This window comes from Oratosquilla oratoria, chromosome 11, assembly GCF_046742065.1.
Source record: "Oratosquilla oratoria isolate Oo_2021 chromosome 11, ASM4674206v1, whole genome shotgun sequence".
NCBI classification, from domain to species: domain Eukaryota; kingdom Metazoa; phylum Arthropoda; class Malacostraca; order Stomatopoda; family Squillidae; genus Oratosquilla; species Oratosquilla oratoria.
The window spans coordinates 44,160,543-44,181,482 of NC_134787.1; the positions used below are offsets into that span (position 1 = coordinate 44,160,543).

Consider the following 20,940-nt stretch of genomic DNA (forward strand, 5'->3'; position numbering starts at 1 on the left):
CACGGAAAGAAAATAAAAAAAGACAGCTATAGAAGAGATTTGAAAAAGAACAGCTTTCCACACAGAGTAATAGACAGTTGGAACAAGTTAGATGAGAAAGTGGTGTGTGCAAAAACAATACATGAATTTAAAAATTGTTTAGATAAAATGAGAAATGAAGACGGGACCCCACGAGCATAGCTCCCCTTCCCGTAATATACAACTAGGTAAATACAACTAGGTAAATACACACACACACACACACACACACACACACACACACACACACACAACCACTTACTACACCCAGAGCTCACCATCAAGGAAGCTCCAATGTATATTATATATTACCCAGAAGGTCACTTGAAGAAAGATACATTAGATACAGAAACATCAGTCAACAACTACATTTCAGGATGGATAGAGACACTAGAAGTCATGGAGGCATCATGATAGTTGTCGTAAATGATCTGATACACAAGTTCTCATGACTCACTCAGATAATCAATTGAAAATGATTGCCCTCCACCAAATGTAAATTAATCATAAACCATTATTGTATCACAAAATGATCTCGTAAACTTCACAAAAACAACAAATTCAACAGAACAAGAGAAGACATCATAACTCGACACAGCAAGGAGGTTCTGCCTCAAGAGTTATGATATAAGAACAAGCACATGCAAAATTACTGCTTCACACCACGAACAAGCTCTTCTTGGCACAAATAATAAAAAAAACCATTCAGCAAATAAATTGGATTCATTCTTCATCAACAATGAAATATTTATCATATGACATCTGATATATCTCTTGGAAAGACTTTATTGAAATGTGAGAGTTGTGTTTCAAAGGGTAAAATAAAAATTGCTGAATATATTAACCATAGATATTTACAGTAACACAAATTACATGTAATATTGGCACATAGTCCACACAATTTTACACAATGATAAGATACACAGAACTGTATCCATCATGACATGCAGGTATCTACATCCACCAGTTACCTCTCATGTTTCTGACAGTTTTTCATAACAAAATAATTTGTACACTTAATGGAACACTTGGGAATCTTTAATTACTAACAAGCATAAATGCAACTACTTAATAGGCCAATCAAAGGTCACTCAACTGCACAACTGGGAGAATTCCAATTAACAATTACAACCGACAGTATGTATGATGACTAATCAATTAAACAGGTTTACAACAGTGGATCAATATTTAGTAGCTGAAAGTACCATCATACAAAATAGTTGAATCACTAAGGTCACACTGGCGTTTCTCACCATCATGGGTCATCACGTGATACACGAGATCAACCTTTTGTGATGAAGTGTGAGTCACTATGTCACATTTGAAACAAGTCTTTCATGAGATAGCTGAAGAGGCTTCTTTCCTGTATGGGTCACCACGTGACGTCTAAGTTTAATTTTTTCTGAAAAAGCTGCACCACACAGGTCACACTTGAAAGGCTTCTCTCCAGTGTGGGTCATCATATGTCGACAGAGATTGCCCTTTCTTGAGAAAGCTGCATCACACAGGTCACACTTGAAAGCCTTCTCTCCAGTGTGGGTCACCACATGTTGATTGAGACTATCCTTTCTTGAGAAACCTGCATCACACATGTCACACTTGAAAGGCCTCTCTCCAGTGTGGGTATTCATGTGATATTTGAGAGCACTTCTTCCTGAGTAAGCTGCACTGCACAGGTCACATTTGAAAGGCCTCTCTCCAGTGTGGGTGTTCATGTGATATTTGAGAGCAGTTTTTCCTGAGAAAGCTGCATTGCACAGGTCACACTTGAAAGGCCTCTCTCCAGTGTGGGTCATCATGTGATATTTGAGATTACTCTTTTGTGAGTAAGCTGCATCACACAGGTCACATTTGAAAGGCCTCTCTCCAGTGTGGGTCATCACATGTTCTTTGAGATGACTCTTTTTTGGGAATGCTGAATCACACAGGTCACACTGGAAAGGCCTCTTTCCAGTTCCAGTGTGGGTTTTCACGTGATATTTGAGACTACTCTTTGCTGAGAAAGCTGCATCACACAGATCACACTTGAAAGGCTTCTCTCCAGTGTGGGTCATCATGTGATATTTGAGACCACACTTTCTTGAGAAAACTGCATCACAAAGGTCACACATGAAAGGCTTCTCTCCAGTGTGAGTCCTCACATGATGGGTGAGATTACTATTTCCTGAGAAAGCTGCATCACACATACCACATTGGAAAGGCTTCTCTCCAGTGTGGGTTCTCACATGATTTTTGAGATTACTACTTCCTGAGAAAGCTGCATCACACATACCACATTGGAAAGGCTTCTCTCCAGAGTGGGTCCTCATGTGATATTTGAGACCATTCTTTCTTAAGAAAGCTGCATCGCACAGGTCACACCTGAAGGGCTTTTCTCCACTGTGGATCATCACATGACTTTTGAGATTACTATTTTCTGAGAATGTCGCATCACACATGCCACAATGGAAAGGCTTCTCTCCAGTGTGGGTTTTCATGTGATATTTCAGAACAGCCTTTCCTGAGAAAGCTGTATCACACAGATCACATTGGAAAGATTTCTTTACAGTTTCAGTCATTGTGTCATATTTAAGATGACTAGTGAGATTGTGTTGCAGATGCCACGTCAGATTATCTTTATTATACAAAAAATATCCAGAATTTTCGGCAACCTTTTACAAGAAAATGTGGATATTTACCATTGTCCTGAAAGAAGATATATAATAAGTTTGACATCTAACTTGTCAAGAGCATGTAATAAGAGCAACATGAATGTGTACATAGTGGGGCATTAACCAAAATGAAGTAGGGGAAGGAACAAAACTCATATCAAAGGAGCTTAAAGGTCAGAGTGCAACTGATAAAAAAAAATTCTATACCCTCTACTCCTTTTTAGAAATAGTTTTGTAAACTATCCCAGTTAACTCCACCAGTGTAACTCATATTTTGATTAAAATATGTGTTTATAAGAGCTGATTTCTGAAGATTGTCGAAGATTCCCAAAACGCGTAGCCATTCATCATGCATTGGCAGAACATCATAGCAGTCAAACATTGTATCTAGATAATAGTACCTTAGAACTGATTATTGCATATACACAATTTCTATTGAAAAATGTCACAGAATTTAATTGAATCTGAAGAAGAGGCTTTATACAGTGGAGTTTATTCCTTTTCCTCAAGCCATATACGTTTGAGCCTATAATACAATGTCAAACATCAAGAGATAATCAGGATATGACTGAACATGTTGAAGTTGACCTTCTTAATGATGATGAAAATGGCAAATTCAATCATAGAAGTGAAGAAAGAGGGGAGGATCAGAATAAGGAAGAAGAAGAAAACCAAGGATACTGGGCAGAAAGAATACGAAATACTATGTCTAAGGATAGGCTAGGCCTAAGGCAAAACTAGATCATCTTATTCTTAGTGTTAACTTAATAACTCGGTGGGGTGGCCATAGGCTTAACCATGACTTTATTCACCCACTCCCAACCCCCCTGGCCAGGCTAGTGGGGCGGGTGGGGGTTCTAAGGGTTAGCCATAGGCCTAGGCCTAGTGCCAGTCATAACAGTCTCAAACTCATGTCACGTAACCATAGGCCTACAACACTTTGAAGTGCTGGGACAGTCATATTCAGCTCCATGGTCTATCATAGGGCCTACGCCTAGGCATGTCATTTGTGTAGGTTATCATGCACTTTATGAATCTGTGCAGGTTATGAATATTCATTAAAATGTGCAGCACCAATCATGAATTCATAATTGGGTGTACAGATAACAAATCCATTAAGAAATGCACACCTTATGAACTTAACCTACTCTTTTTATGAATCATGTGCGCATGTCAAATGAATTTATGTGTCCAATAATGAATTCATTATTCATGCTGCACATTTTATGAATATTAATAATCTGTGCAGATTCACAATATGTGTTACATAGGCTACATGGGCCTATAGTCTATTGGCTAAGGGGCCTTCTCGTGTGCATGAAATCTCCCCTAAATTACTCTTCGGAGTCATGAACTATACCATGAGAGATGACAAATGTTCAGGTAGACTTTTGCTACCCTGGTAATAACTGAGAAAATGACACTTTTTTAAGTAGCCCTCTTACATCCAAAAAAGACAAAATTTATATGAACATATGTAGCTGAAATTAGCATACATTCTTGCTTAAAGGAAAAATTAAACTAAATTTATTATTTTGAGATATAAAAATTATGAGAAAGACATTTACTGTGCCATCAATGTATCAAATTAGACTATTAAATGATGTAAGCTTGGCTCAAAGCTTAAATGATGTACATACATATATATATACCAAAGGCTTTTTTTTCTCCCTTATAAGGGAGGTAGCCAAAAAACAAAGGCATAAAAACCACTCCCACCCATTCCATCCCTATCACACTCTACTACTCTCCACCCTCTTATCTTGGCACCTCCTGGATGACGGGTCATCCCTGCATCTTGTCCACTGCCCTGGATCAGAAGCAGTGTCGCAAGACACAGCACATCCACAGCAAGGCCCCTCCATTAAATCAGCGACCCCTCCTCTCCGTCCCCTCTTGTAGAAAAGGAGAAGATGGGGAGAAATCCCTTTGGGATGCATCAAATTTTTCTCACACATACTCCTTCAACCCCCATCCCCCACCCATTCCACCTCATGGATCACAACATCATCCATATACAACCATTCTCCATTCACCCCTGTCTTCTGTCTTCTCCTGTCCTTCCTCAACAGACATTCCCCTCTTCCCCAAAGCCCCTTTTACCCCATCCATCCATCTCATCCTTGGTCGCCCCCTCATGTTCACTCCTTCCACACCTCTTTTACTAGTCTTTCTTCACTCATTCTTTCCGCATATCCAAACCATCCCAATACTCCTTCATCAACCCTATCTCCCAACTCCCTTTCCACCCCTGTTCCCAATCCTCACCTCATTTCTCACTCTAACCAGCCTAGTAACCCCTATCATACTTCTCAGACACCTCATCTCAAACACATTCAAACTCCTTCTTTCTTCCTCTCTTATGTTCCATGTTTCTGCCCCATACAGTGCTGTTGGCATAATCACTCCTTCATACAATCTCCTCTTAGCATCCATACCCAAATGTCTATTTCTCATTACATTTTTTAATCCACCAAGGCATTTACTCGCTTCTCTCAATCTACATTCTACCTCCACCCCCACTCATCCCTTTCTTGCCATATTCGCACCCAAGTATCTAAAACTATCCACTTCCTCCAGTCTCTCTCCCTTAATACTCACTTCCAGTCTGCTGCCACTTTCAACCCTTGTACATCTCATCACCTTACTTTAAGCCACATTTATCTTCAACTTCTTTCTTTCTCATACTTTCCCAAACTCTGTCACTAACTTCCTCAATCCCCCCTCTGATCCTGCAACAAACAGTGTCGTCCGCAAACAACAACTGGCTTATCTCCCACTTTTCTCCATTTTCTTTAACCATCTCCAATCCCTGACCTACCACCCTTGCATTTACCTCTCACACCACCTCATCCATGTATAAATTGAACAGCCAGGGTGACATAACACATCCCTGACGAAGTACCACCTTTACCTCAAACCACTCGCTCTCTCCGTCTCTAATCTTGACACATGCTCTACTACTCTCGTAGAAACCCTTGACAGCTCCCAAAAGCTTTCCTCCTATCCCATATATCTGCAATACCTCCCACAGTGCCTTCCTGTCTACTGTCATAAGCCTTTTCCAAATCCATAAAACCCCAAAACACACCCTTACCTTTTCCTATAGCTTTCTCACATATCTGTCTTACCACAAAAATCTGATCTACACAACCTCTACCCGCCCTAAACCCATACTGTTCCTCACCAATTACTCTGTTCCTCTCCTAATCCTCTCAATCAAGACCTCCCCATAAGCCTTCTCAACTACACTTAACAAGCTAATCCCTCTGAAACTCCTACACTCACTTGTCCCCTTTTCCTTTGTAAATTGGAACTATACAGGCACCCCTCCAGTCCTCTGGCACTCTACCCTCTCTTAAACAAACATTAAATAACCTCACCAGCCAGTCCACCATAATTGTACCTCCTTTATTCACACATTCTGCATGACACCCATCCAGACCAGGTGCCTTACCTGCTCTCATCATCTTAACAACTGCCTTCACTTCATCTTTCTTTATTTCTCCTCCATTTTCCTCACTCATCACGGTCATTTTCTTAGCACTTCCTACTACAACTACCTTTCCCTCCCTATCCTCCTTCACATTTAGCAACTCCCTAAAATACTCTGCCCATCTTCCTTTTACTGCCTTCTCTCCCATTATCATCTCTTCATCTGCACCTTTTACTTTTTCTTCTCTACTTAATTCACCTCCTCTTCCTCTCTTAATTTCTTTACAAAACATCTTTTTATTACTTTTAAAATTTTCTGTCATACTTTTACCCCATTTCACATCTGCTCTCCTCTTTGCCTCCTTTCTTATGGTTTACTTCTCTTCTCTTTTCTTTGTATCTCTCATATGATTCCCTCATCCTATTTTGTAACTAATCTGTGAAAACTAGCTTCTTTTCTCCTACAACCCTCTTTGCTTCCTCATCCCACCACTCACTACCCTTCCTTCTATTTCCTCCCATCTTCCTTGTTCCACACACCATCTTTGCACACCTTGTGACTCCCTCCTTGAACCATCCCCATTCCTCCTCCACTCCTAGTTCTACTCTATCCTTCACTCCCTCCCACTCCTCTCTCAGCTTCTTGTACTCCTTTTCTTTCTCATTTAAGCAGTTCACTCTAAGCACCTCCCTACCTTTTGTCCTTTTCCTCTTTCTCCATCTATCCTCCACTCTCAACTTACCTTCCACCAGAAAATTATCTGATATTCCCCCACTCTCTACCCTTAGAACATGTATGTCCTTAACTCTTCCTATTAAACAGTACTCCTATCTACCACTGCATAGTCCATTAATGCTCTATCTACCACCCTTCCATCCACCACCCTCTCCCATGTGTACTTATGCTTGACTTTCTTCCTAAACACTGTATTTGCTATCATCAACTCTCTGGACACATCTCCACCATCAACTCTCCACTACGATTCTTTCCTGGAACTCCACATTTCCCAACCACTCCATAAAAAAAAAAAATTATACACACAAAAAAAAAAAAAAAAAAACTTTAAAGAATACAAAGAGCAATTACAAAATTGGCACCAACACTCTCAAAACTATCATATGAAGAGAGACTAGCAAAACTTGAGCTACAGACACTAGAGCAAAGAAGAGAGAGAGAAGATTTGATAGCTATTTACAGAATCATGAAAGGCATAGAAATTATTGATAGAGAGGATCTAATAAAATGGGATGATAGAAATACAAGAGGACACGGAAAGAAAATCAAGAAAGACAGCTATAGAAGAGATCTGAAAAAGAACAGCTTTCCTCACAGAGTAATAGACAGTTGGAACAAGTTAGATGAGAAAGTAGTGTGTGCAAAAACAATACATGAATTTAAAAATAGTTTAGATAAAATGAGATATGAAGACGGGACACCACGAGCATAGCTCCCCTTCCCGTAAAATACAACTAGGTAAATACACACATATATATATATATATATATATATATTAGACTGGCCCAGTTGTATAGGGGTGGTTTTTCATATTATTAATTTTATTGGTCTCACCCATGCAAATTGTGAGGCTAGCTATAAAAACAATGGTTGCCAAATTTGAGGTCTGTTGAACGAGTTTTAGTAGTGCCACAAAGCCTACAAAGTTTAAGGTTCCTCAATTTTTCCACATCACCCTTGAGGTAACTGGAAGAGACGCGTTCTTTTTTTTTTTTAAGTGGTATCCCCAGGAGGCCTATTCCACAGTGTTTTGCAATGAACTGAGTTGTTTTTTATTAATATTTATTCATGGTTTTCTTCAATGCATGTTTTGTTGTATTTGGAAATTTATCTCTGTGATCTTCAACAACCTGTAGAAGGTACTGAAGCTGATCTTCATTTTTGGTAAGATGATTATTGTAGCTCTCAATCAAGGCTATAGCTCTCTCTACATTGTCATTGGTGACATTCATAGTATTAGTATATTCTTTTGCAGCTTGATAATCACTTCGTTCATTCCATTCAGACGGGTCTACTTCTAAGAAAGAGGAATCTAAGGACAACTTTGTAAAGAAAAGTCTACTGGATTCAGTCACGAAGTCAGCTAAAGTTTTGTCTGAGATGCTCACTTTTTCTCCCAGTGTGTTCCGTTTTTCTGGATGCTGTGAGCCAAGCTTCTGCAATACCGACGCCATCTTTCTCTTCAAGGCTAGAGAGATACCTTCATCCATGAAAGCAAGGGACACCAATTCTTCACTTAGATACCATAGGTGACGACCAAGAGCTCTGCTGGCCACAGAAGCAAGTTCCTTATCTTCACATATCTGAAGACTTTGCAAGTACTCTAAATCCTTGCGAGGTGCAGTAGATGCAGTTGAAGAAGTAAACCAGTTAGGAACGTAGTACTGCACGGCAAATTCTGCAAATCGCTCCACTGATGACTGCTCCTTCTTTGTCATTTTAAATTGTAGCTTGAAGAGCACAATTTTAATTGAATAGATCACCTTTGCCATCCAACGTGCTCAATGCACTGCTCCAGGCTGCTTGAAGCTGATGCCTGTTGTGTCACCTCCTAGATATGCCACTGATAGTTGTAAAAGTTCTTTGTAATCTGTGCGAGGATGATGACATTTCAACTGTTCCTGACAAAAAATGAGCACAGTTTTTTTTTTAGGGAAGACTTGCACTATGTGCTTCATATGATGAAGTATTGATACTCTTCCATGAATTTCGGAAACATTTGAATAATGGAATTTCTGGTCCAGATGAAGCACCAAAACACTTCTGAAATGCATCAGACACTATCATTTTGTTAATATGATGCCTGCAAGCAAAACAAAGAAGACTTCTGTTTAGTTTTGTTTCTATTGCCACACATGCACCTTTCTTACGACCAGTGTTACTAGCAGTAGTGTCAAAACACATGGCCTTAACGCTGTCTTTAACATTCCAATCTTCAAGACATTCCACAACTGCTGCTGCTATTTGATCACCTGTACCTGACATTAGTTTTGGTATTCCCAAAAGTTTAGAGTTGCCCCCACCAAACACTAACACAGGCAATCTGTCTACATTTTCAGTACCAATTAAATCAGGCATTAATTTGCCATCCCATCAATATCTTTTCCAAGGGTTGAGGCTGTTGCTGATATTACAGTCAAACCTCGGAAGCCCGGACTAATTGGGGGGAAGGGCGGTCCGGTCATACCAAAAGTCCGGTCATCGAAAATGTCGCCCTAACACCCGTAGATTTTCGTAGCGGTATACGTATAGGTAATGTATGATATGGCATAGAAACACATAAGAATAAAACTCTAACACTGTAATAATGAAAATACTGTAATAATAATACTAATAATTCTGTAATAATAACTGTAATACAGGCATGTAAATGTACTGTACATACAGTGTACTGTACTGTATTTTTTATTACGTTAGGTACTAACTACTGGGCTCAATCTTTTGCTTTTTTGAAATGATAGGATATGGTACAGTACATTTAGTGTATTAATAAAAAGTAAAAGTTTTCATTTAATTTACCCTACGATGTATTTACACTAAGTACAGGATACTGGACTCTGAGATTAATCTGACTCAAAGTACGATGTTTCCATCAGGATACCAGGTCCAGGTTGAGGGTCTGGGATGTGGCTGTGACCTGGTATAGGGTTCTCTAGGGTACTGGTAGCAGGCCTAGGACGAGGGGCAAAAAAGGAGCTGATCTTGGACTGCTTGCCTCCCTTGTGCTGTTGCTTTATCATAAACTCCCTTAACAACCTAAGCTGTGTGTAGTGGCTGGCAGCTTCTTGTTCTTTGGTGTACTCTGTATATCTGATAATTTTGTCCACACAGGTTCGGAGTTCAGACAGTTTGTACTTAGGGGCAGGCTCATCCTCCTCCTCTTCCTCCTCTTCGTCATCGTCGTCCCTCTGAAGGTCATTGGCAATTGATTCGGGCGTCATTACCTCATGGCCCTGTAACCCATCACCCTCATCCAACCATTCCTGAACATCATCGAGCCTGACATCTTGTTCACCTGCCTCTCGAAACATTCGGTGGAAGTCCACAGCATCAAAACCATCGAAATCTGTTCCCTGGCTATCCTCGTCCTCAAGTAAGGGCTTCCAGCAGTTAACAAGTGTTGACATCTTCATATCACTCCAAGCACCTGCGAGGTTGTAGATGGCAGACCGTATACTGTAGGCCTTGATGTTTTCTAGGGTCCTGGCACCACTGGTGTCTTCTATTTCATCCTCCTCATCTTCATTGACAACTAACACCTCGCGCATATATTTGCAGCTGTAGCGCCTCTTTAGAGCACCAATTATGCCCTGATCCATGGATTGGATCAACGATGTGGTGTTTGGTGGGAGGTACAAGGGCTTGATACGCCCGTCAGTACTCGTAAGCTGCTCTACGCCAGGGTGTGCCGGCGCATTGTCAAGGATGAGGATAGCCTTGACATCCTCAGGTTTGATGCCCAAAACTTCTATCTGAAATTTTCGTACTACGGGCACAACATGTTTCGTGAACCAGCTGGTGAATATGTAAGATGTGAACCAGGGATTTTTTTAATTGTAGTAGATGGCAGGTAGGTCACACTCAAGGTCAATGTCCTTAAGGGCTCGGGGCTTTTTTGATTTGCCAACAATAGCTAGCTTCAGTCTGTGAGTACCGGTGGCATTGGCTCCACATAGGGCTGACAATCTCTCCTTAGACAGCTTCTTCCCCTTAGCCTTTCCCTCATGCTTTGTCACCTGAGTATTTCTGGGCATCGACCGCCAATAAAACCCTGTTTCATCGGCGTTATACACCTGAGACTGCGACAGCCTTTCCTCCTCGATCAGCTTCATCAGTTTTAACTTAAACGGCTCCATACTCTCACTGTTGGCACTTCCACTCTCCCCATGTGTTGTTACATTAAAAAGGCCATGTCGGTTTCTAAAGCGCCACAACCACCCATCACTTCCTTTGAAATCCATTATGCCTAGATTTTCGGCAATTTCTTGTGCTGCGGCTATGATCTCCACTCCCCTAACATTTAACCCCACACTTTTTTGCAACAGATACCACTTCATAACTCCCTCATCTAATAGGTTTATCTTTCCAGTTTTCATATATTTTCTTGCAGCTACCTTCCCACTTTTGCTGGCTGAACCGTCAATGCTGAATTTAGTGGCATAAGATTGTAATTTTTCTTTGGCCTTTTTGATGTCCGACACGGTCTGCTTCTTACACCCATATTCCTCACACACTTGCGCCACAGTAGTTCCCTTTTCAAGTTTTTTTAATATTTGTAGCTTCTGCTGGAGGTTCAGCATCACCTTAGTAGTTTTGCGAGGCTTTAGTGGCTTGGGAGGCATGGTTATGGATGCACAATAGCACTATACCACAATAAATATCGGAAGGTATCCACATGGGACAGTGGTGGCGGCCAGGGTTGCCGCATTTTCTACACTGCCGTGTAGAATGGGAGTGTTGCCATACCGTTACATTTTTCTCGGGCATGTGCAGACTTTCATAGCAAGATATATAAGATATACTTGTCAAACTTTGACAAAATGTTGGTTCTAGTTTTTTTATTCTTGAATGTATATAAGGCCCCCATGCCCTAACATATTCAGTAAGATATAAAAACTATTTTTATTATATTATTATCGCTAAAAGAAAGCTGAAACTTTAGCATAGAATTTTTTTCTACACCGTAAAAAAGGTATCTTTTGGGGTATACTGTAATATTTTATAAGTAACACAATTACCAATAAAAGTCATATTTTGATGTACCATTTATTATTTGATAACTAGTTCTATGATTTTTAAACAAAAGTTTGATTTTTTAATGTTTTAACAGCCCGCTGATATGTAGAAAAAATTTTCTCATGTCCTTGTGCAGTTGCCACATGCCGCTATTTTACTACGTTTTGGTACAAAATTCTACGAAACGGCAGCCCTAGTGGCGGCTTGACTGGGCCGGGCTTGAGTACACGTGTATGGCCGTCGCTGCCACCTACCGGACAAATAGGGAACTTTGCTTGAAAAGTCTGTCCTTTGTTCATCTCGACCGGTCATACAAGGGTCCAGTCATTCCGGGTCCGGGCTTTCGAGGTTCGACTGTACTCTCATTGCATTACGATCACTCATCTTCGTTCTGTCTAATGCAACCACTAAGTCAGGTGAAGTAATTTTCTCCCTTTTACTTATCTTTGTTTTTGGAGGATTAGACAGACCAGGCTTGACTTCATAACTGCTGTCATCTGTGCTCTTTGACTCGCTTGAGCTGCCTGTAAGCTGAACAACTGAAAAATTCTCTTTTCTATGCAATTCTACTTTAATACCATGTCTCTTCCTCACTTCTTTTACATTTTTTCTTTGCTGTTTTCTTGTCAACACTGCCAATATAACCTTGTCTACCTTTCTCTCTTTGAGCCTCTAGAAATGCACGATCTTCTTCATTGTGTATCATTTCCACTGCGTTAGCATGAGCTATATCAAATAAATCATTTAATGACTCTTGAAATGAAGTTTCCTTTGCTATTTGAGTTTGATCTCGTCTTGCTTTTGTTTTTTTGGAGGGTTCTGAATTGCTTATATTTCTTCTGCATCTTCGCTATTACATGTTGTTTCTCTCTAGTTGGTATTTTCGATTTATCCCATATTTCATATATCTCATATATTTCATATATTTCATATATTTCATATACAGTGTTACAGGCTTCTTTTACATTCTTCTTAATGGACTGTGTTAGGAAGAAAAGCCGTCTTAAAATATCACCATTTGACGGTAGTTTTGTTGTCTTAATCTCATCAATTGTTTCTCCGATAAGCCATACTTCTCTTTTACTTCTCGTTTTAATTGAACTTGACATTATGCTATTCCAAAAGGACTGAGAGCATCAACTGACACACACTGAAACAATAATGCTCATGCTTCAGTGGTTCACACAAGACTGATTACGGCCAGATGGAAAAAAGCGGGTGCTAGGGCTGTGCACTAGGGTTGCCAGGGCTGATATAAGTTTCCAGATATGCATTTTATATAGTGACCAACAAAATGCAACTATTGATTTATTTTCAGCTAATATTTACTCTGAAAAGTAAAAAAAAAAAATAATAATAATATATTATTATATTTCTCTTATGCTAACATATGTGTATAAATAAATGTTAGTTGTGGCACTATTAAATACAATTATATTTTGCTGCAAATTCGCACAGATTATTTTTTCAACAAGCCTCATAATATCTGGGGGTGAGACAAAAGTTTTTCAAAAATTTTGTTTTTTGGGCCTGTCTAATATATATATATTATGCCTTTTTTGAATATCCTGCTGTCATAGAGGAACCTTCTGCATGAATATTTTTGGATTATGTATTAGGATACTATATATTATAAGGGAGGATCACAAAACATCAGAAATAGGCTGGGGACAGATCAACAGGAATTGTGAGCTAAGTCTAAAAGATGTGGAAATCCAAATTATTGAAAGTGTTATTTTTGTTGGTACATTCCTTAAAAGTGCTTACACTAAGCAGCTACACAATAGACCTCAATTCATCCAAATTTCTCACATCTATTCAGTAGATTCAATCCTTAACAATGGCATGTGAATAGCAATGTTTGCCTACTCAAACGTCACATTTCTGAACTCACAAAACTTTTCAAAATATAGATGATTTTTTCAGTTAAACAATAGCAAAATCATTTTGTAGGAATGATCAGCAATTTTTTTTTTCTCTGCCTGGTGTTTTGAAAAGTGTCAATTTGTACACTCTGACCTTTACCCAGATAGCACTGCTCCATCAGGCCAATGGCTACTATGAGCGGCACCGGCTACACCGATTGTAGCTATCGGGCTGTTGTTGGTCCATGTAATAAACTGCTTTTCACACCATCTATATAGGGAATACCTTTGCATGATAGTTTAGCTCATGGGCTTTGCACCTACCTTTTTGCAGATGTACAGCATGTGATGACAAACAAAGTTTGTCCTTCCCCTATGGCAGATGCTTTGTGGCATGAGACACAGGCATCACTCTACAAATATCTTCACTTATGGTATACAAACATTAGACTCTGCAGAGACCAATATTGGTATGTCTTACTAAATACAAATCATAATTTTCATCCTACTTGTTATTAGAGTAATTGCATGGTGAAATGATTCATTTATATAGAATCCTAGCCAGCCCACTTTAGTGGCCCAATATGGGATTTAGGTTGTTTATTGGTAGTAAGCCAAGATCTAAAATGTAAAACATCAAAATATTGGCAAAATATTTTGAAGAACTTATCCATATATAACCAACAATAGGCCAATTATGACAATAATGGCAAGAACTGCATGGTGTGGTGAATGAGGATATATATATCATAAAAATAAATAAATAAATAAATATTAATCATCTAGGTAATTTACCCCTTTTTAACTTCAGTCTAATTGTCTTTGCCTTTAAAAATATTCATTTCGCACACAATCTATGTGACATTCCGGTGAAATCTATTCTTGCCTTGAGAAATAGTACCTTCTCAACTTATGTAGTAGTAGTAGTATGGGGTGTATACCTTCCTTTTGGCATCCCTAGGCCATTAGTAGGATGTCACTTCACTTAGTTTCGGACCTTATCTTTAAATTTTCACAAGTTGAAGATAGTTTGGCCGTTTTCTTCTGGTCTTCTGTTTTTGTATCAAACAGCAGTAGTCTCTTAAGAATCTCTTCTTTGTTTTCCAGTTGTTGGAGTAGTTTGTTCTGGGCTCTGATCAATGATAGCTCACTGCACTCTAGTAAGAAATGCTCTAGGTTTTCTTCACTCAGATGGTACATTGGTTGTCTTGGTTGGTGTAGCTGTTTTTCCAGTTTAGCTTCAGGGTCTTTCATATTGCTTGGAATAGTATGGCTGAGTCAAATTTGTTTTCAGATATTTACTCTTCCATTTTGATTTCCTCTTTCAAATGTTTGTAGTTTGCAAAGGAGGAATTGTTTGCCAATGCTGCTCTCCATATATTGGTGTCAATCTCGTTTATCCAGGACTTAAGGTTTTTCATTGTTTTGAGTCCTAGGTTTATGTCTTTCATATAGGTCTTGGAATATGAGTTTGATTACTCCAATGACCTCCTTTCTAGTGTTTATTTTCAACAAACAATATATCAAATACTGTAGTTGTGTTTACTTAGTTTTCCTAGCTCTTTGTACCTGAGACAATATTATTTCTTACTGATCATGTTACTGATAACCCAAATAGTTGCAGTAATTGCCTTTGCAGAACACGTATCCCAGCTGTAACGTACTCATTAGCCAACCCTGTGTCACTAGTGACAAACCTGATGTCAGCTGATATGGTTACAATTGCATATTGGCCAATGGATATATAAAAAAATTAATGACTCAGGTAGGGGCCAATGGAAGACAAATAGTTGATGGCCTAATTTTGGGCCGTTACAAGATAAAATCGCTAATGGGCTGACATTGGCCTGATGGAAGAGAAATTGCTGATGGGCCAACCTTGGCCTGCTGGACAAATCAACGTCAGCCCATCAGCGACTATTGCCAGGTGGACTAGTTATATTCAATTTTGGTCAGTCCGTAAGAATTTTATCTATCTAAAAAAAAAAAAAAAAAAAAAAAAAAATAGTCTGCCTTGTTTTTTGATTGCATGATGTAATGTTATTAGAACCCAGGTACTATTCAATCATTAATTCACACCCAACATAGTATTCTGCACCCCCCCCCATAACCTACCAACAGACATCATGGGATTTCAAATCAAGTGACCATAAAAAATTTTGCTTTATTAATCTGTTGACTACTAACCCAGGCTGAGACTAAGATATCTTGGATTTGGCTCTAGACTTTAGGGTATAAATGCATGTGAGTGTTACTGCAATAGGAAATCAATTCATAGTCAACAATGAATAGGCTAAAAGTACACCAACATGGGAATCATATAACACTTTAGAAAATTAAATAATAATCTTGTAAATTATAATACATCGATGTAATGTTTTTCTTGGCGGAAATCAATAAGAGAAAAAGTTGCTAAGAGTGATACACAAACGAATGGAGACACGATGACTCCTTGAGATGCCATCTCTGTTTTGATAGGTTCAGAGGTCAAAGACGACAACCATGATTACCTCAATAATTACAGGTACTGCATTACTAAATGCACGTTAGGTTAGAATACACAAACTTATCATTTCTTTGACCACCGTATCTATCAAAACAAAGATGGCATCTCAAACAGCCGTCGTGGCTACATTAGTTAGTGTACTGCTTTTGGCAGTTTTTCCTGTCATTGATTTCTGCCAAGAAAAAATTATTTTTATGTATTATAATTTACAAAATTAATATTCAATTTCCTAATGTTATATCATGTAGGTGTGCACTTCTAAAATTTGACCAAAAACCAAAATACTGCAATGCAGTTCCAATGATTCAATGGCTTTTGCATTTATTGATGCAAACTTCATGACATATTTCTTCATGCAGCTGCTATTATGATTTATAAATAAGACAGAGATGCAATACAAATGCGTTTTATGAGAGCTGAGACAAAAACACTTTGGAATTTCTTGCTGATAAAAGTAACTTAGTTACTAGTTATCACACTAATAAGAGATTTATTGAGCAGACTAGTTATAAGTGATACACTGATAAATTTTATGACATCATAAAACAGAACTCCAATAAAATGTTTGACATCAATGCACTGCTGCTAGCAGAAATAACTTTTAAAAATTAGGCCTAGCTCACATTTATTGTTACACAAGTACTGTTACTGGGTACAGCACATTTTGAAACTTCAAAAGAAAAATATTTAAATTTTTTATAGTATTTTTTTCCTTTTTCTTTTACTGTTATATTATCATCATATGTATTGTGACAGTATTATGATATGCCAGATTAAATTGTCTTGCAGGCCAGACATAGCACTTTCAGTCAGACTTACTTAAAATAAAAGAGGCGTTTCATTAACTTGTACGCATGACCACGGGAATCTCACAAACACAATCAGTGAAATTCAATTTGTTTTATTTTCTTTTCTTTTTTCCAAACAACCAATTCAGTTATCGAAAATACATGTCTGCACTCTCGGGATTAGTTGTTTTTTTTAAACCTGTGGTCTGACCATTATCACCACTGCCAGACCAGGCACCTATTGCTTTTACATTCCTCCCTCTATTTACGAACTCGTTGCGTTCTTGAAAAAACGTTCGTATATCAAATATACTTAAATCGAGCAGCCAAGCCAAACAAATTTGCGATGTCCTTCACTCTCATTCCTTCATCACTTTTTTTTAGCACAGACAACTTAGTATTTAGAGATATTGCTTTCCTAGCCCTCATAGGCTTGTCACCATTCTTAATAGGGCTTCCTGGACCCTTAAGAGGCATAATGTCACTTGAAATAATGCTAATAATCCACGATTAACCGAGACTGAGTGAGTAGACCGAGCAGTACACGGCATTGTTTTGAAAACAATAACAAACGTACGTATCTATTTTCACTTTTATTTTTTTTACCTGGGCATATGGCAGTTTTTGTTTTTTTAATATTTATGATGTAAAAATAATTTTTTTTAATATTTATGATTTAAAAATACAGTTTGTATTTTGATTTTTGGGACAAAATATTTTTGTTCGTTATAGCAAAAATTTGTATATGGAGCGTTCTTAAACTGAGGGAGGAGTGTACAAGATTTATCATAATATTTTGTCTGTTTTGTTTTATTTGCTCACCAAACACATGCACATGCCTTCCACCCACTTCCCTCATAATAATCAACAGACAACATGCGCATATGGTGGCCAGGAGGCACAAGTTGTAATGTACACCTCCTAAGCAATATCGAAAGCAACTTGAATGTACACTCAATCAAGCACATGTAATTCCATGTTGTATGTCTATATGGTGACCAGTTACCTATTAAACAACATCTACATTGGTGACACACATGTACACATAATCATGTTGATTATGTTACGTTCATCACATTGTATCATAAACGCAAACTTGGTCATGTTCGTCTGCTGCATGCATGCATTAAAACATTACTGAACAGCAATATATTCAGCCACTTGCTAGCTGCAATTAATCAGTGATCTACTCTGGATCCCGACACAGCAGCTGTGGCTCTTGCGCGCTCTGCTCAGTACATGTTCAATGGAGGCAAGAGTAGGGTATAATTCACGTTTGAATGAATTTCACCTGAGCATATTTCCTGAGGTATAAACTTCATATTTTCACAGTGAAAACTAGAAAACACAAAATAGTAATGACAAGTTCACAAAATTCCTAGTTTCCTATGACACTATAGCAATATTTTGCCTAGCCATATGGACTAGTAACTTTAGACTTTGCCAATTTTTGGCTTGTCTACCATGATTTTGGCTAGGAACTGGCTAGCAACTAACAATTTCAAACCCATTTGTCAAGGAACATACTAATATTTGCCCATTCCCTCCCCCAATATATACAAAGAACTGGCAGAAATAGCACCAGAAGACCATCAATAAAAATATAAAATGTTTATGTCTATCATCTTGGATCAAGAAAAAATAATCTAGTCAACAGAACCTTAACTATCCCAACCTGTAGCAAGATTAGGTTAGACCCCCCCTCCCTTCATTCTATCAACTACTAATACAAGATGCATGGTGAGAGTAGCTTGCTGAGTTTTGGTTATTCTATCAAGACAGTCACTTGAAATAAATTAGTTAAATTTTTAGAAAGGCACACCTATGCGTTATAGCAACAGAAAATTAATAATTAATTTTCTAAATTATAATACATCAACATAATAGAGAGTTCTTCTTGGCAGAAATTAATAACAAAAAAGTTGCTAAAACTGATTTACTAACGAACAAAGTCATGGAAGGCGAATGACACGCCATGTTTGATTTGATAGGGAGGTCGAAGAAATGAAAGGATGATAAATTCTTCTATTCTAACCTAACCTAAACTGTATTTAGTAATGTGATACCTGTAATTCTAAAGATCATCCAGGTTGTCATTTGTCACCACTGATATTGACAGTCTGATTGAATAATCGATCAGACTGTGGGGAATAAAGTTGTTGCACAGCTTGAAGGAAGCCTTATTGTCTTCGTAACAATGCTTATTAACGTCACCTGGAGTTGGAGAATACCCGGTGCATAACATGAAAGCCATCGTCTAACTGACATTGAGTGGACTGGACAAACGACAACATGGTGTCTCGATCCTATACTTGCAACTTCACTCAGTAGTATATTTGTGTTTAGCAAGGTTTTGTTGTTGATTTCTGCCAAGAAAAATATATATTATATTGAATTATATTAAATTAATATTTAATTTCCTAATATCGCATAGGTGTGCAATTCTAAAATAATACCATGAATTACAATTTATTTTCTGTGGCAATCTCACTCATAAATCAAAAAACCAAACCTAAGGTTATTTTTCAGTTAGGTCATGGAGAATGACACTATTTATTTAACCTTCTTACATTAATCTTTTTAGGCAATGGCTTTTCATGCGAGACATTTTACTGCATGTATTTGAAGTATTCCAGTCCCAAATAATGTATGATACTCCTGTAACCTGCATCCTTCGCACAAGAACTTGTTGAGAATATAGTAATCTAAGAGACATATTCCTTAATTTGTGGTTTTGTATTTATGGTCGTTGCATGCCAGGCACGCGAGAATATGAACGATGAATAATTATTATTATAAGCGTTTTGACAAGACTGCATTCTCCTGACCAAATTAAATTAGCATTGCCCATATGCGATCACAACTAACATCAAATGAAGCAACATCAAGTGATGTCACAAGTCACAAGGAAAATAACACCTGCCAAACAATAAATACATGTACACGATTGATGTGTTACTATAATAACATTTGCTTATTAACCACACAACTGTTCTGCTTCCAAATCCTAGGCTACTTCTCACAGATGTTCCAGGAATCTCAAAGATTCCTTCAAGTCTGTACTACGTAACTGCTCATAATGCATTTGTTTGTATTCAATTAACTCGTAACTATATCATAATCAGTGCACAGTGAATCCAGAGACTAAGAAGTGAAGTAAATTGGATTTTCGTACCGAAGATGAAGTGACGGCCCGCTTAGAGGCGAGAATTTTAGGATTTGTCTCTTTGTTTACCTTCGCAGAATCGCAGTTGTTTACGGGTCGCACTAAATAACGACTTGCGACTTGCGACTTGCTAGGTAAGATCACCCGCTTGCGCGGGATCGTTTTTTGTGGGAGCGGAAGAATGTCTGTAAGAAAATGAAAAGATAATAGTCTATAAAAGAGGGCTTTTGCCACCGGGCGATTGAGCGAGCGATTAGGGGTGGTTGGTGGTCGTGGCTCAGGACGCCTGGGATTAGAATCAACAAAAGTTGAGAAAATGGTAGGAGGCGTAGTAGTAGAGAAAGGTGGAAAAACGGAAAAATCTTTAGTGGGAGGTAAACTGAAATGAGAAGATGTAGTATAAGAGAAAGTTGGAAAGGAAGCGAATTTTAATCGAAGAAAAAGTACGTGTAGAATTTTGTGCGTGGGTGTGGCGTTCGTGAGAGGTGTGTGTATGTATGTATCTTACGGGAAGTGAGTAAAGTTCACTTCCCGCGTGTAGAGAGCGCGTTTCTGATTAGCCCCAGGTTGAGCATGAGCGCTCCTGTTTATCCCCAGGTTGGGCTTGAGTCAGGAGAGTGGATCCAGTGGCGGTGCGAGTGGGGGACAGGCGGGCGGGTGTTGTACAATCTTTCTCCCTCCAAGCACAACTCTGAAAGCAGAGAATTACGTGACTTGGGAATTGTGTGTAAATGTCAGAAGTGTAGACCCGCTCGCCAG

The 20,940-nt window shown here is 38.5% G+C and overlaps 1 protein-coding gene across 1 annotated transcript; it reads right to left on the reverse strand.

The window, feature by feature from the left end:
* Positions 1-261: 261 nt before the first annotated feature.
* On the reverse strand, positions 262-20,258 carry LOC143029773 (uncharacterized). Its single transcript, XM_076192700.1, has 2 exons — positions 20,191-20,258; positions 262-2,703 (listed from the first exon to the last, which is right to left on the reverse strand). The coding sequence occupies exon 2, from the start codon at positions 2,574-2,576 to the stop codon at positions 1,329-1,331; it is 1,248 nt and encodes a 415-aa protein (XP_076048815.1). The 5' UTR covers positions 2,577-2,703; positions 20,191-20,258; the 3' UTR covers positions 262-1,328.
* Between the last annotated feature and the right edge of the window lie 682 nt (positions 20,259-20,940).

What these genes read in the sequence shown, in the direction of transcription:
- LOC143029773 (XM_076192700.1), bottom strand. Translation starts at nt 2,576, where the DNA reads ATGACTGAAACTGTAAAGAAATCTTTCCAATGTGATCTGTGTGATACA.